Source organism: Acomys minous, assembly GCF_964271855.1.
Source record: "Acomys minous genome assembly, chromosome: 20".
Classification (NCBI taxonomy): domain Eukaryota; kingdom Metazoa; phylum Chordata; class Mammalia; order Rodentia; family Muridae; genus Acomys; species Acomys minous.
Window position 1 is genome coordinate 1,456,954 of NC_140502.1, and position 15,921 is coordinate 1,472,874.

Genomic DNA, 15,921 nt, shown 5'->3' on the forward strand with positions numbered 1-15,921 from the left:
CCTGGTGATGACTAAAGAAACTTAAGTAAGGGCTGTTGACCTTTTGCTCTAGAAAGCCTGGGAGATCCCAGTGGCCTGCAGGTGAGATAAGAAGAAGATACCGGCTGGGAGGCACTGACAGCTTTGCTTCTGTAAAATCTGCTTTTCCCTGCGGGGAAAGGTCGAAATGGTCTTTTATTACTATATGGGGGGGAGGGGTAAGAAACAACCGAGGAAAGCAGAACAATTTTCCTACCCAGCTGTAGATTTCAGGACTAGCTGGAATAGGTAATATACACCTTCCTGATGTCTACCTTAAAACCTCACCTTACACCGATCAATTCTCGGCCTTTTGGCTAAGATCAAGTGTAAAATCTCACCTTAAACACCCCCTCCCCCACTTCTTCTATCAGTAATAATAAATTCATTTAATCTAAATTTGAATTGAGTCTACGTCTTTGTTTCCCTCCCCCACAGAGCCATGAGCCAGCCGAGAGTAGTTACCACATTTTCAAAGGGGTTAGAATGAAAATACAGCACAAGAAAGAATGTTCCATAATACATTAAAATTATAGTAAATTAGACATCGGCACCCTGCTCGTACTTGTCTCTCTGTGTTATCCAGGCTGCTTTCATGCTGCAGCGCTGGTCCCCCGGTGACCCCTTTGCTAAGCCCCAAATACTCACCGCTAAAGTTTGCCAAACCCTGGCTTGGCTTTACCAACTATTAATTGGTTTTTATGTGGCTCTGGCACGGGACCCAGGGCCTTGCACAGAAGTGTCCACCCACAAGGCCCTTCTCCGGCTCTCTCAAAAATTAAGGGGTTTTTTTGTTTGTTTGTTTTGCTTTGTTTTGGTTTTTTGTGTTTTGTTTTGCTTTTTGCTTTAACCCCTAGGTGTGTTAGTGGTTCTTTTACATTTTTTTTTTTCCTGTAACGGAACCCAGGTCCTTTACCACTCTATTAGGTGCACAGTGCTTGCTGTGCAAACAGAACTTGCTAAACACGGCAAAGATAATTCTTTGCGGCTTTTTTTCACACAGGGATTTTAAGACAAACAAACAAACAACAACAACACCAAAAACCTAGCTTGGGCCTCTTGATCCCGGGATTTCCCTGACTCCTTGGTTCCTGTGGTCTGGAAACCAGCTTTTCCCAGAAAGGACTTTTTTAGCCAAGGAAGCAGAAAAGGCCTCCAGGAAACTTCATTTTTTCCATAGCTGTGGCTTGGCTGACTCAACTTCTGCCTTTTCCTGAGTCACCAGTTTGTTCTCGTCCTTGGAAGTGGGAGGGAGCCCTCCACTCGAGCTCCCCACCCACAGCCAGCCCGCTGGGAAGGGGTGGGTGGTGGATGACCAGTTTAGGAGCCTCCAGGGGCTTTCCGGCCCCAGGCCCTGGAGCTGCAGGGGATGATGGGACTTCAGACGGCAGAGACAGTTCTGAGTGTGGGCCTGAGTCCCCAGTGGAACAAAGCAGGAGGAGTTTTCCTGACTCCAGGATCAACAGTTACTCCTTCCTCTTGTCTTTTGGTCTCCCTCCTCCAGGCAGCCACTGTCTATCAGATGCAGGTGCCATCGCAAATCTGCTCTGCCCTCACAGGGCCACCCCCCACCCCCCTCCCCCCCACCCCCCACCCCCCTACCCCCCACCCCCCACCCCCCACCCCCCATCCCCCCCCCCATCCTGTGCCACCTGCATTCCTCCCTGTGACATTCCTCCTTGCTAAGGAGGTAGGGGAGGGAGACCAGGAGATTGAGGCAGCCATGGAACACGGCCTTAAAGACTCAGCTTGAAGACACCTCCACATAAGCAGTGTGTACACTTGGGCTGCCGTTTTCAGTATGCTGTCTGCGCTTCTTGCTGGGACTGGAATATTGCCTCTGCTGAAAAGCACAGGCTCCTCACTTGTGCCCACAGAAGATGAACCCAGCAAGTCTGCCTGCATTTCTTTTCTTTCTTTCTTTTTTTTTTCTTTTATTATCTTTTTTTTCCCCCCAAACAGGGCTTCTCTGTGTAGCCCTAGCTGTCCTGGAGCTCCATCTGTAGACCAGGCTGGCCTTGAACTCACAGAGAACTTCCTGCCTCTGCCTCCTAAGTGCTGGGATTAAAGGTGAACACCACCAGCAGCCTGCCCTGCCTGCATTCCTTTATCTGAGGTCAGTTCACCTGCTTACCCCACATGCAGGCTTGTTACCCACCAAAGGCCCTGGGCCTGAAAACAAGAAAGATCTAATCTCTTTCATGGCACTCACACGGGGAAAGCATCTTCCCTTCAGCTTTTACAATGTCCTGTTGCAACCTCTCAAAAGACCCCAGGAGGTCTGTAGTCATTGTCCCAAATGTATGGATTCAGGGAGGAAGCGAAGATCCCAGATATTCTGGGACAATGGTCTGTGACAGACCTGCTTTAAAATCATGACATCCTCTCACCTCTGCCCCAAATCTTTTTTTAAAATTTATTGATTGATTGATTGATTGATTGGTGTTTTTGAGACAGGGTTTCACTGTGTAGCCTTGACTGTCCTGGACTTGCTTTGTAAACCAGGCTGGCCTCGAACTCACAGCGATCCTCCTGCCTCTGCCTCCCGAGTGCTGGGATCAAAGGTGTGCACCACCACAGCCCGGCTCAGCAATTCTTCGTCTACTTAAACCTAAAGCTCACGTCAGTGCTCTGAAGATACATTTAAGAAGGTCACCGGACGCCTTTATCTGTGAATTAAAATGAAATGAAGACATGAAGTCCCTACGTACAGTAGAGGAGAAGGTTTATTGTAAATATGCAGATATTATAGATGCGAGGGAGGACGCAGGTGGGCTCATCCGAAGGAGTCCACGGTGAAAATGGCCCCCTGACTGAACAGGGCCGTGTGGGGAGAGGGAAGACGGAAGAACCAGAAGCCAAAGGGCCAGGAGAGCTGCAACCAGGAGCAGCGGCCAAGAGACAGCGGGGAAGCCTAGCCCAGACCTCAGCTGGGGAGTTTAAGGTAGGCATTGAGGTATACAAGCCAAGAGGACTCTGTAACAGGCCCTGAGAAATGCTGGGAGCCCCCTGGCAACCAGCATCCACTTTGATATGTGAAATGGGCACCTGGGTTTAAGCACTGCTCCGGGGGCAGGGTGGGGTGTTGGTGTTGGCTTGGGGACCCCCTCGGTCTTCGGATCTTCTTTCCCTGCCTCTGACATTACTCATCTCTTTCCCTGGTGAGTGTGGATGGCTGGCCCAGCCTAAGCTATGGAAACTCAGAGGCAGACTTTGTCTTAAAACTCCAGTAGTTGTTACGACCTAGCCTACGGGACCTCAGACCCCATCTCTTTCCTCCGGGCAGCGGAGAGTTTGGCTACACCAACCAAAACTCCAACTGGGATACATTCATGGGTAGGGGAGACCTCAGAGAGTGGTGGGGTCTGTGTTGGATGAAAGAATATGAGCCCCAATCTGAAGGGGATAGTTTGCTGCAGAGAGATGGGCCAGTGCTTCCAAATTCTTTATCTGTTGAGAAAAGGTCTCATTATGTAGCCCAGGCTGCCCTCAAACTCAGTCCTCCTGACTCAGCCTCCTGAGTTCTGAGATCACAGACGTGTGCCGTCCAGGCCCCCCCAATCTTCCGATTAAAGATAAACTAAAATCAGGGCTGGGGCTATATCTCATCGATGTAGCATTTGTCTAGTATGTGAGGCCCTGAGTTCAAATCCCACTACTGATGGTACAAGGCATGGCAGAGGTGGGGGGGGGGGGAAGAGACCAAAAGTCTCCATTTTTATGTGACTTCTCCAGGTCTGAAATGTTCACAGCAGTGCACTTTGTAAACGTTTAAACACATTTCAAATCCTAAAAGAAATGTCCAATAAACGCTGACGGGGGTAAGGCTGTGGGTGATGGTAGGGGTTACGGGACAGAAGGCTGGAGACCCAGCTTAGGTAAGGGTCTGCCCCTAACACCAACACCAGAGGGCCACACGAGCCCTTTCTGAACCCTCATGTCCCTTCTTGCCTTGTTCTTGGCCCAGCAGGCACCAGGCTAACCACAGCTAGGCCCTGTTCAATTTAACCAGTTTGGTAACACAAACTAATGCTATTGACATTAGCCCTGTGCTCTGGAGAGAGAGCCAAGGCTTCGAGGGGTTGAAGGACGACAGCCTGGTCTGCATAGAGAGCTAACAACAACGGAAGGAAGGAAGGAAGGAAGGAAGGAAGGAAGGAAGGAAGGAAGGAAGGAAGGAAGGAAGGAAGGAAGGAAGGAAGGAAGGAAGGAAGGAAGGGGAAATGGATGAGGTAGGGCTGCTTTGGGGCCAAGGAGACCTCTCTGAGCAGGTGACATTGAAATGACAAAGGAGTGGGGGAGGGGTGCAAAGTGTGGGAGTGGATCCAACTCAATGGTTTTGGGGAACCAGAAAAAGAGGGTGGAAGAGGATGCACATGGGGGCAGGCGAGACAGAAAAGCAGACACTCAGAATTGAGTTCTGAGTGTCCCCAGCAGCCAGGGGTGGGGTGGGGGGTACTTTGACCTGTTGATGCTGGAGCTTTGTGAGGCCCACTAAACTCGTCTATTTCCCCCTCTTGTGTTTCGACATTTTCCAACTAGGAAAGAAAAATATAAAGCTTTGTCGGTTTTCAATAAAACGAGCGTCACTGCTGCTGAGAAGAGGTCGCCAACGTGACAGCTGGGGCATCTGAGAGCCCACGGTCCCACCATCGTGTCGCGCGTGCCTCCGCCCCGGACCCGCGCCTACTCATGTCTTCAGCGTGGCGGCCAGGAAAGTTGGGAACAGGGACTCCGACCAGGCAGTCATCAGCCCGGTGACGCCACACAGAACCCGCGCACACCGGCTCGCCGTCCGGCGGTTCGACTACGCCCGCCCGCGCACATTTCTGAAGAACTGGGGCCGGCTCCGCCTCCGCCTGCGTGCCAGGGCTCCGACTGGCCCTGCGGCCCTCGGAGGGGCGTGATCAGGGAGCTGGAACCCGGAGGCGTGGACGGCGCGGGGATTGGCGGACGCGAGCGGTGACACTACGCGGACCCACTGTAGTGCGCGCGGGTCCCCGCGGGAGGTAAGCAGCCTGCGGTGCGGGGGGAAGCGCTCCCCTCCCGCCCTCCATCCACCCTGCCATGGCCGCAGCTGTCGGTCGTGGTGGGCCGGGGAATGCGCATCTCGGGGCTCCACTGGAAGCGAGGGCGCCCCCTGATTGCTGGCTTGCGGGGGACTTTGGGGAGCAGTTGACACCAGGGACTCTAGGGCCACTGAGTCCCAGGGCTGTGCGCCAGCTGTGAGCCCGGGGAGGGTCCTCCATAGGGTCTCTTGCCCTACTCCATTGGGAGACGCCTTGGAGTTGGGAGGATCTGTTCTGCGGGCCTCTGACGTCGGGTCCTGTAGAGTTTGAGTTTGCGACTCTTGACGTAGGAAGTTACTGGGGTGGGACAGGGCCGAGACTTCTTAGGGAGCACCTGAAGAGAGGTGTCGCCAGCTCTCAGAAGGAGGGGAGACGACCGTTCCTGGTCACTCAGGAACGTGTGCACTCGCTCGCCCAGAGGGCTCAGGCGTTGGAATTTGAACACAGTCGATATCAGATTCCACAGGGTTAGCGGCGGCGGAGGAGGGGCGGCCATCAGTGCTGGGGGTCAGGATCCCCCGCGGTTTGTGTAAGCTGAAAGGCCTCGTTTGCTCTGCACCCTGCCCACGTCAGCCTTCAGAGCTCCCTAAGGTGGCCCGGCCAGTTGCCTGAGCACTGCTGGGACCTGGCCAAGCCCGTCCCGCCGCCGCCAAGCAATGAGGGGGTTTGGCATTGTGGCAAGAGGGCTGGGACAGGCCTCCCCGTGTGTTACGCGGTGAGAAATGATAGGAAGGTCAGGAAGTAGGAGAAAAGACTACACACGGACAGGATTTTAAGAACTTCTGAGTTTGGGTGTGGGCTTTTGGGGGGAGGGGGTGTTTTGTTTAATGTGCAGGAGGGAGTGTCTTTCGGGAGTCAATCTCTCCTTTTCATCACGTGAGTTCCAGGCGTGGAGTTCACAGTCAAGTCTTGGCCATAAACACCCTTACTCTCTGAGCCATGTTGCTGTGCTAGTGAGTGAGTGTGTGTGTGTGTGTGTGTGTGTGTGTGTGTGTGTGTGTGTGTGTGTGTGTTTTCTTGAGAAAAGCTCTTACCTTATAGCCTCCCGTCTCATCTTCCCAGGTGCACCCTGGGCCAGTGTTTTGGCGTCGAGTTTATATGGAGACTGGGCTACTAGCCGAGGTTCTAGGGTGGTTGACTGTGACGGGGCTTGATGCTTTCCCTGAGTTAGGTCAGCCATGCTGGTGTGCTTAAAACACTGCGCCTAGCAAACAGCAGGTGCTGAGAAAACTGGTACCCGAGGGTTTATTTTCCTTATCCTGTTCCGGAGGAGGATTGCAAAACGTTCAGTGACTCCACTGGGTGGTGCCTCTCCCTTACTCCCCTTGGAGTAAGTACTCCCTTACTCACTGCTGGCCTGTGGACCTGCGAGGCAGCCCTTGCCTACCTCCCCCTCCCCCACCCCCCTCCCCGCCCGCCCCACCGTAACCTGACCCCTTATCCCTGTGTCTCACTCCTTCCTGAGTTGGGGCGGGGGGGGGGGGGGGTTTGCGGGGGGGGGTTGCGGGGGGCGGGCAGACCTCTCTTAATGGCTGTTCCTCAGTGGGCAACAGGACACGAAGGGTAGCATCGGACAGAGCCTGTGTGGTTGTCAGGCGTATCCGTGCGCAAGGTGCCTCGTGCACTTTAAATGTGTGAGTGGCCAGAGAGTAAATATAGTTTAGATGCATTAGCCTGACGGTGATCGTATTTCACTAAGGTTGCGTTTAGGAAGTCAGGTTGGGTCTGGATTTTTAGTTCCTGCTTGCAGATCACATTTCCTTCTTGGCCACCGTGAGTACCTCGGCGATGGGCGTTTGGGTTGCTTCTGCCTCTTGGCTTTAGTAAACACACAGTATGCGTGTATAGATACCCCTTCCCGCCCCTTTGGAAGTAGACCCAGAGTGGGAAAGGTGTGTGGTAAATCTATCTTTAATTTCTAGAGGAGTCTTCAGGTTGTTTTCCACAGTAGCTATGTCATTTTAAAAAAAAAAGATGTATTTGCTAATTATACGTGTGTTTCTATGTATGTATGCCACATGTATGTAGATCCCTTGGAACTGGAGTTACGGGTAACTTTGTCCCACCTGATGTGGGTGTTGAAAATCAAAGCTGGGTCCCTGTAGAAGCGGAACCACCGAGCTGTCTCTCCAGCCCACAGCTGTAGCATTTTTTACATTCCCAGCAGCGGCACACAGCATTTCCGCTTTTCCCACTCTGGCTGTCACTGTCATGTCTGTGGTAGGAGCCTTCCAGCGTCGGTGAGATCTGCCTTTCCTTGTTGGTGGACTTCTTTAACAGTCTGAAATGTGTGGTTTCTGTATAAGTGGCATTTCAGTTGTACCCACCATCCTAGCACTGCTCACATCGGTCCATCCATCGGTCCATCCATCCATCCACACGTGCGTGAGAAGAGTATGCCAGCTCCCCTGGAGCTGGAGTTACAGCCAGTTATGAGCCACCCAGTGCGGGTTCTGGAACCCAAATTCAGGTCCTTGGGAAGAGCAGCAAATGCTCTTTAGAAAAAAAAAATATTTATTGCATATACAGTGCTCTGCCTGCATTGTACACTTTTATGCCAGAAAAGGGCACCAGATCTCATTATAGATGGTTGTGAGCCACTGGGTGGTTGCTGGGAATTGACCGCATGACCTTTGGAAGAGCAGACAGTGCTCTTAACCTCTGAGCTGTCTCTCCAGCCCACCCCACCCCCACTTTAAATGCAAGTGTTCTTAACTACTGAGCCATAGCTCCAACCCAAGACCCTGGTTTTTATTTTTTATTTTCCCTCTGCTCCTGAAGGGTTCAGTTGGTTCTGCTACCCATAAGCCATTGCGCCTTTGGGTCTCCCGGCCCTGGCCATTCTGGCCTCTTCACAGTGAGGCGGTATCCACACTGGCCTCTAGCACAATGCCTGGTGGCCATAGAGGTATGATGCTGGCACGTTAAGGGACACAATTTGAGTGTGTCGGATTGTCCGTCAGCCAAGAGCTGGTGATCAGGTGGCATAATGGCTTGGGGTTGCAAAGTCTGAAGCCAAGATCAGCAAACTAAAAATAGTCATTACATCAGGTGCTGTGGGCAGCACTTCTTAGGCCGGAGGAGGTTCAGTTTCTCTTGGCTGGGCCCCACCCTTCCCATCCCCCACCCTCAGATTCCCACGGGCAGCCTCATAGAACCCACAGAGTATTCCCATTCCCACAGAACCAGAGTATTGTGACCTAGAAACATGTGTGTGTGTGTGTGTGTGTGTGTGTGTGTGTGTGTGTGTGTGTGTGTGAGCAGGTGGCTGCATGTGTGGTAAGAAGTCAACTTGCTCCTGCTTCTGCGCAATACGTAAAAGCTGCGTCTCAAGGAGGGGTTGGTGCACATGGCACCTACTGTCGCATAGCACAGGGGGTTTTTTGCTTTTTTTTTTTTTTTTTTTTTTGGTCTTGTTTTTTTGTTTTTTGTTTTTAGTTTTTCGAGACAGGGTTTCTCTGTTTTACCCTTGGCTGTCCTGGACTCACTTTGTAGACCAGGCTGGCCTCAAATTCACAGCGATCCAGCTGCCCCTGCCTCCCGAGTGCTGGCATTAAAGGCGTGCGCCACCACAGCCCGGCTGCATAGCACAGGTTTAAGAATTGTCATATAGCCATTAGCAAGAAAGGGCTTCTGTTCTGTTGGAGCTAAGGACTGAATGGAGCAATAGAAGGCACACATGCAGTGACTAGACAGGAAAACACCAGGGTTTTTTGTTGTTGTTTTGGTGTGTGTGTGTGTGTATGTGTGTGTGTGTGTGTGTGTGTGTTGAGCCCAAAGATTGATATCCGATGTCTTCCTCATTTTCTGTCCACGCCCCCTCCCCATGCAGCGCTGGCTGTCCTGGACTCGCCTTTGTAGACCAGGCTGGCCACAAACTCACAGAGATCCACCTGCCTCTGCCTCCCGAGTGCTGGGATTAAAGGCGTGCACTACCACGCCTTTGCTTTCTTAAAGATTTATTTTACTTTTTACTTATGTGTATACATGTATGGGTGATGCCATACGGTTTTTTTTTTTTTATGGCTGCAATGAAACAGCATGACCAAAAAGCAAGTTGGCAAGGGAAGGGTTTATTCAGCTTACACATCCGCATTGTTGTTCATCGTCAAAGGAAGTCAAGACAGAAACTCACACAGGGCAGGAACCTGCAGGCAGGAGCTGATGCACAGGCCGTGGAGGGGTGCTGCTAACTGCCTTGCTTCCCCTGGCTTGCTCAGCCTGTTTTTCTAGAGAACCCAGGACCACCAGCCCAGGGGTAGCAGCACCCACAAACGGGCTGGGCCCTCCCCCATCAATCACTAATGAAGAAAAGGCCTTAAAGTTGAATCTTATAGAGGAATTTTTAAAATTGAGGTTCTCTGGGTCTGGAGAGATGGCTCAGCGGTTAAGAGCACTGACTGCTCTTCCAGAGGTCATGAGTTCAATTCCCAGCAACCACACGGTGGCTCACAACCATCTATAATGCGATCTGATGCTCTCTTCTGGCGTGCAGGTATACATGCAGGCAGAGCACTGTATACATAATAAATAAATATTTTTTTAAAAGAATACTTTTTTAAAAATTGAGGTTCTCTCTTTTCAGATAACTCTAGTTGTGTGTCAAGTTGACATTAAGACTGGCCAACACAGGTGGATATATGCAAGTGCCCATAGAACCCAGAAGAGGGTACTGTATTCCCTGGAGCTGGAGTTAGGGAAGTTGGGAGGTGGGAACTGAACTTAGGACCTCTGGAAAAGCAGTATAGGCCCCTCTACTTTTTTTTTTTTTTTTTTTTTTGAGAAAGGGTCTCTCACTGAACCTGGCACTCACAGATTCAGCTAGGTCAACTGGCCAGCTAGCCTCAAGGACCCTCCTGTCTGTACCTCTGCAGCCGCAGAACACACACCGCCACGCCTGGCTTCTTACATGGCAACTCAAGATCTACTCAGGTCCTTATGCTGGTTGGTAAGCTCTTCACCAAATGAGCAATCTCTCCAGCCCCACGACTAGGTCTTGATAAGTGCTATGAAGGGAAACAAAAAAACTAGGATGGTGTCTTACCGAAAGGCTCAGTAAACTTTTCTACAAGTATTTCAGGTTTTATGGCCATATGACTCTGTCACTTACTTTGGTCGTACCGTATACATGAATGTGCATGGCCCATGTTACAATAAAACTTTATTTATAAAAATGGGCTCCGAGCCGTGTTTGACCTCTGACTAGTTTGCAGTCACTGGAAGGAGCTGCCTGAGATGAGGATACTAGAGAATCTTTCTGAAAGAAATTATGAGCTAAACTGGTCACAGACCAGGGCCAATATGGATGTCCTGTTCCAGGCAAGGCAAGATGGTGTCTTCCAGTTGTACCATGGTGAGAAATTTGTTATGTAAGAAAGAGGAGCTTTAAGAAGAAAATCATGATGGGCAGATCTAGGCCCAGGGGTCCCGCTCAAACTAAGGCACCAGCCAAGGACAATACAGGCCGTAAACTTCAAACCCCTACCCAGATCTAGCCAATGCACAGGACATTCTCCACAGTTGAGTGGAGAGTGGGGTCTGACTTTCACACGAACTCTGGTGCCTCATATTTGACCACGTCCCCTGGATGAGGAGGCCTGGTGGCACTCAAAGGAAGGATAGCAGGCTACCAAGAAGAGACTTGATACCCTATGAGCATATACAGCGGGAGGAGGTCCCCCTCAGTCACAGTCATAGGGGAGGAGAGTAAGGGGGAAATGGGAGGGAGGGAGGAATGGGAGGATACAAGGGATGGGATAACCATTGAGATGTAATAAGAATAAATTAATAAAATAAAATTAAAAAAAGAAAGAGGAGCTTTGCCAGGCACAGTAGTATATGTCTGTAATCCCAGCACTCAGGGGAGGCAGAGGCAGGCAGATCTCTGATTTCAAGGCCAACCTGGTCTATAAAGTAAATGCAGGGAAAACCAAAAGAAAGAAAACAGGAAGGAAGGAAAGAAGGAAAGAAGGAGGTTCAGAGATGAAGACTGGATTTGGAATTTGAGCCAAACTGGCTAGATAGTGTTTCTAAGAGGAAAGAGCCCAGGGAACACTGGGTTTGGTGTTGAGCATAAAAAGTTTATGTGATGACTGGGTAGGCGAGTGGCCTGGAGGCTTTGGATCAGGGAGTGGCCACCTCTGCGTGCTCTTCAGAGTATGCCGGGCTTTAGAAGGGTAGGTGAGGACAGCCCAGGGTAGCTAGGCTGCGTTCTGCTAGTGTTTACAGCCTAGTACACCAGCAGAGAACCCGAGTGGGCCTTACATTCCACAGAGGCCGTGGTGCAGGGTGAGCTGCGTTCCCTCTGAGTAGACTAGAGTCTGTTTTTCTCCCGTAAGATGGGGGCGGGTGGGGGGTTTCTAACCTGCCTGGGGTTCGTGTGAGGGATGATAAGATAAAGTCAGCATTGGCTCAGAGGTAGCACTCAATTCACGGCCCCTCGGATGAGCTTCGGCCACCCAGAACAATGAGGGATGGCAGATTCTGTGCTCGGTTTGGATCCCAGACACTCACGTCCCACACACACTGTTCGGTATGTACACCCCCCGCCCCCACCCCGCCGTTCTTCCAGGCACAGACTGCTCTGGAACAGCCGATGGAAGTTGGGGTGCACTCACTATTCCAGCTTCCTTGCCCCTGGAGCATGCCTGAGGTGTGCTCCACTCCCAAGGCTCTTCCTCCAGTTAACTCCTCATGGCTGTCTTCCCACTGCTGGCTGCATTCCACAGTCCCCTGCTAGAGAGTCCGTCCCCCCCCCCCCCACACACACACCCAATAATTTCTTCACCTCCTGTGTCAGGTCCGCCTCTGAAACATTCAGTTTCTCTGCCTGGGAGGCTGGGTGGGTTTGCTAAAGCGCAGTGGGTTAATAGGTTTGTCTGGTTTGGGGAGGGGGGTGAGCAAGCTGATAGCCTCCCTGTCTGCCTCCCACAGGCTAGCCACTGAGAAGATGGTGGACCATTTGGCAAACACGGAGATCAACAGCCAGCGGATCGCAGCAGTGGAGAGCTGCTTTGGGGCCTCAGGGCAGCCGCTGGCCCTACCCGGCCGTGTGCTCCTGGGCGAGGGGGTACTGACGAAGGAGTGCCGCAAGAAGGCCAAGCCACGCATCTTCTTCCTCTTCAACGACATCCTAGTATACGGCAGTATTGTGCTTAGCAAACGCAAGTACCGAAGCCAGCATATTATTCCCCTGGAAGAGGTAACCTTGGAGCCACTGCCCGAGACCCTGCAGGCCAAGAACCGCTGGATGATCAAGACCGCCAAGAAGTCTTTTGTGGTGTCTGCAGCCTCCACCACGGAGCGCCAGGAGTGGATCAGCCACATCGAAGAGTGTGTGCGGAGGCAGCTGCTGGCCACGGGCCGCCAGCCCACCACGGAGCACGCAGCGCCGTGGATCCCTGACAAGGCCACGGACATCTGCATGCGCTGCACGCAGACACGCTTCTCGGCACTCACCCGGCGTCACCACTGCCGCAAATGCGGGTTCGTGGTGTGTGCTGAGTGCTCCAGGGAGCGCTTCCTGCTGCCACGGCTCTCCTCCAAGCCCCTTCGTGTCTGCAGCCTCTGCTACCGAGAGCTGGCCGCCCAGAAGCAGAGGGAGGAGGCGCAGGAGCGGTACAGGGGCTCTCCAGGGCAGCCGGCCCATGTAGGTGGCGCTGTCTGTGGTGCGTCCAGTGGCGATGATGATGACTCTGATGAGGACAGAGAAGGCAACGGAGATGGAGATGGCGACTGGCCCAGCCAGATGGAGTTCTATGCGTCTGGTGTCTCCTGGTCAGCCTTCCACAGTTAACCCTGTGGAAGAGAGAGTGTCTTCATCAAGCCAGTCCACTGCCCCGGGCCTCGAGTTCAAGTCCTGAACTGTCTGGTTTTGCTGGACCCCCTGCCCATGGCGGTGGGCATGTGACAGGTGGCTGCTCCTGAGCCATTACTAGTGCCTTTCTGCTAGGCAGACGCCTCCTAGGCCTTCTTCTAACGCTGTTCAGATAACTTGCCTTTCCATTTCACGTGGCCTTGGTGACCAGCTGCAGCCCTTAGGATTAGACCAGGCCGGATGTCCCAAGCATTAAAAGACTCAGGCTGGGGCTGGAGACATGGCTCAGTGGTTAAGAGCAGTGACTGCTCTTCCAGAGGTCATGAGTTCAATTCCCAGCAACCACATGGTGGCTCACAACTATCTACGATGTGATCTGATGCCCTCTTCTGGCCTGCAAGTGTACATGCAGCAGAGCATTGTATAAACAATAATAAATAAATAAATCTTTAAAAAAAAAAAAAAAGACTCAGGTTGAATAGGACAGAGGACCAGACCAGAATGAGGGTCCTCTCCACTCTGAAGACCCCGTTCCCACATCCACCCCCTTAACAGGCACAGGCCAGGCAACCCATCAAAGCCCCAGCTGCAGACTTTGGGATCTGGAGATCGCTAATAATAGGGTTCACTATACTGGGAGCCACAGGCCCCTGCGCTGTCCCCAGCCTCCAAGTATCTGTGGCTGTTTCTCCTACCCCGTCTCTATCTGCACTCAGTAGAAGTGCTGTTTTCTTTTAATATTCTAGGTTCTGGGACGAAAACCCTGTCTAGACTGACTTAACCAATAAACAAAAATAAAGTACCAACCCTTTTGGTTGCTAAGAGTACCCTGGCTTCAGACACTGCTCGATTAAGGGTAGAAACCATGGTTGGGGACAACCATCACTGACACTGCCACACTGGGCATTCCTGGAAGTGCCTGTCACCCAGCGAGACACTCATGCCATCCTGTGGCTGACTCCCCTCCCCTCACCCAAGAACAGAGAGACCCTATTATATATACAATGACCTGCAGGCCAGAAGAGGGCGTCAGATCACACAATAGAGGGTTGTGAGCCACCATGTGGTTGCTGGGAATTGAACTCAAGATCTCTGGAAGAGCAACCCAGTGCTCTTAACCTCTGAGCCATCTCTCCAGCCCCTGCCTTTTCTTTTGAAAAAGGGACTTGTTACATAGGCTGATACAAACTTAAAGTCCTCGGTCCTCGGCTTCCTCCTCGGTGCTAGGCAAGTACTTATTGGTGTTGGTTGTCTGTATAGGTAGGACAAAGGAAACAAAGTGTCTAGCTCAGCCTGATCCTTCAGGGATGACGACTCTGATGCTCTTAGCCCCTGCAGGTGGTGCCTGTGAGTCGGGGAGCAAGCCCCCTACCTTGCCAGTTGGCTGTAGAGTTTCCTGGCCTTCAGAAACCCATAAAGCGGCTGGGCTGCGCATGGTGGCACACGCCTTTAATCCCAGCATTTGGGAGGCAGAGGCAGGCGGATCGAGGCCAGCCTGGTCTACAAAGTGAGTCCAGGACAGCCAAGGCTACCCAAAGAAACCCTCTCTCGGGGAAAAAAAAAAGAAAAGAAAAGAAAAGAAAGAAAGAAAAGAAAAACAAACAAACAAACAAAAAGAAACTTGTAAAGATGTGCATGGCGGTTCATGGCTATAATCCCAGGACTCAGTCCTGGCTATATAAAAATGCTATCTTGAGAAACCAAGCTTTCTGCTGGTATTAGACTCAGTCTTTGCCCAGGGCCTGGCTGTCCTTGTCTGGAGTCCCTGTGGATAGAGTGGGGTCGCTGTCACTGTCAGCTATATGTAGGACTTAGGCACTAAGAAAGCTCCCAGCAGTCAGGGCGTGGTGGCGCACACCTGTAATCCCAGCACTTGGGAAGCAGAGGCAGGCGGATCACTGTGAGTTCGAGGCCAGCCTGGCATCCAAAGTGAGTCTAGGACAGCCAAGGTTACACAGAGAAACCCTGTCTTGAAAAACCAAAAGAATAAGAAAGAAAGAAAGAAAGAAAGAAAGAAAGAAAGAAGGAAAGAAAGCTCCCCTGTGGCTCCCAGTATAGTGAACCCTATTATTAGGGGTCTCCAGATCCCAAAGTCTGCAGCTGACAGACTTTAAAGAATGCTGTGTGAGAGTCTCACTATGGAGCACCCAGGAGCTGCCTGTGAGCCTTCCTGACCTGGCAGTGACAGTTTGGGGGTGGGGGTTGGGGGTTGTTTGCAGCCCTTTCCCTCCATGGCCTCTCAGTTACACAGACTGGTTCAGGCTGCTTCTTCTGTTTGGGTACAGGGCACAGGGCCAGGCAGGTTCCCAGACAAGGAACAGCTTCCTGAAACTAGAGCTGGTGTCTTCTCAGAAGCCCTGGCCCAGCAGCCCCATCCCTTCCACCAAGAGCTGGAGACCCACAAATCTCACTCCTGGAAACTTCCTTTCCTGGAAACCCTCAGGGTAGAAAAGGTAGCAGTCCCTATGGACACAAGGGACTGCCTGAGGCTGAGCCTCGGTACAGACGCCCTTCTCAACCACCCGACCAAATGAGCAACCGGCTCCCTCTCTCACAAACCTAGGGCAAAGATGTTACTTCCCTAAATACCAAGATGTTGGAGACCCAAGCGAAGTTATTCATTTATGCTAAACTACTGAGACTTGTTCCCTGCCAGATGCTGAGGGCACCACTGGGACTGAGATGGACAGGGTCCTGACTCAGCTCTCAGTTGAGAAGGGAGACAAAAGTAGACTCCAGCAGGTGGGCTGAGGTTGGTACCAGATGCTCCAGCAGGTGGGCTGAGGTTGGTACCAGGTGCTCCAGCAGGTGGGCTGAGGTTGGTACCAGGTGCTCCAGCAGGTGGGCTGAGGTTGGTACCAGATGCTCCAGCAGGTGGGCTGAGGTTGGTACCAGGTGCTCCAGCAGGTGGGCTGAGGTTGGTACCAGATGCTCCAGCAGGTGGGCTGAGGTTGGTACCAGGTGCAGAGGGACACTGAGTGGAGAGAGTGAGCCATGCCAGTGAAGAAACAGCACTCC

At 52.1% G+C, this 15,921-nt stretch overlaps 1 protein-coding gene across 2 annotated transcripts; it reads left to right on the forward strand.

Moving 5' to 3' along the window:
• Nucleotides 1–2,832: 2,832 nt before the first annotated feature.
• PLEKHF1 (pleckstrin homology and FYVE domain containing 1) lies at nt 2,833–13,349 on the forward strand. Of its 2 annotated transcripts, XM_084771111.1 has the most exons (3): nt 2,833–2,962; nt 4,561–5,027; nt 12,021–13,349. In XM_084771111.1, exon 3 carries the CDS (start codon nt 12,037–12,039, stop codon nt 12,880–12,882), a length of 846 nt encoding a protein of 281 aa, XP_084627237.1. In that variant the 5' UTR covers nt 2,833–2,962; nt 4,561–5,027; nt 12,021–12,036; the 3' UTR covers nt 12,883–13,349. The 2 variants fall into 2 exon arrangements, with proteins under 2 accessions (XP_084627237.1, XP_084627236.1); XM_084771110.1 differs by lacking the exons at nt 2,833–2,962; nt 4,561–5,027 and adding an exon at nt 10,837–11,619.
• The last annotated feature ends 2,572 nt before the right edge of the window (nt 13,350–15,921 follow it).

Excerpts from the sequence above, each read along its gene's own strand:
- PLEKHF1 (XM_084771110.1), top strand. The coding sequence starts at position 11,561 with ATGGCAGATTCTGTGCTCGGTTTGGATCCCAGACACTCACGTCCCACA. Across the intron at positions 11,620-12,020 it reads CGTCCCACACACACTGTTCG|GCTAGCCACTGAGAAGATGG; the intron begins GTATGTACACCC and ends TGCCTCCCACAG.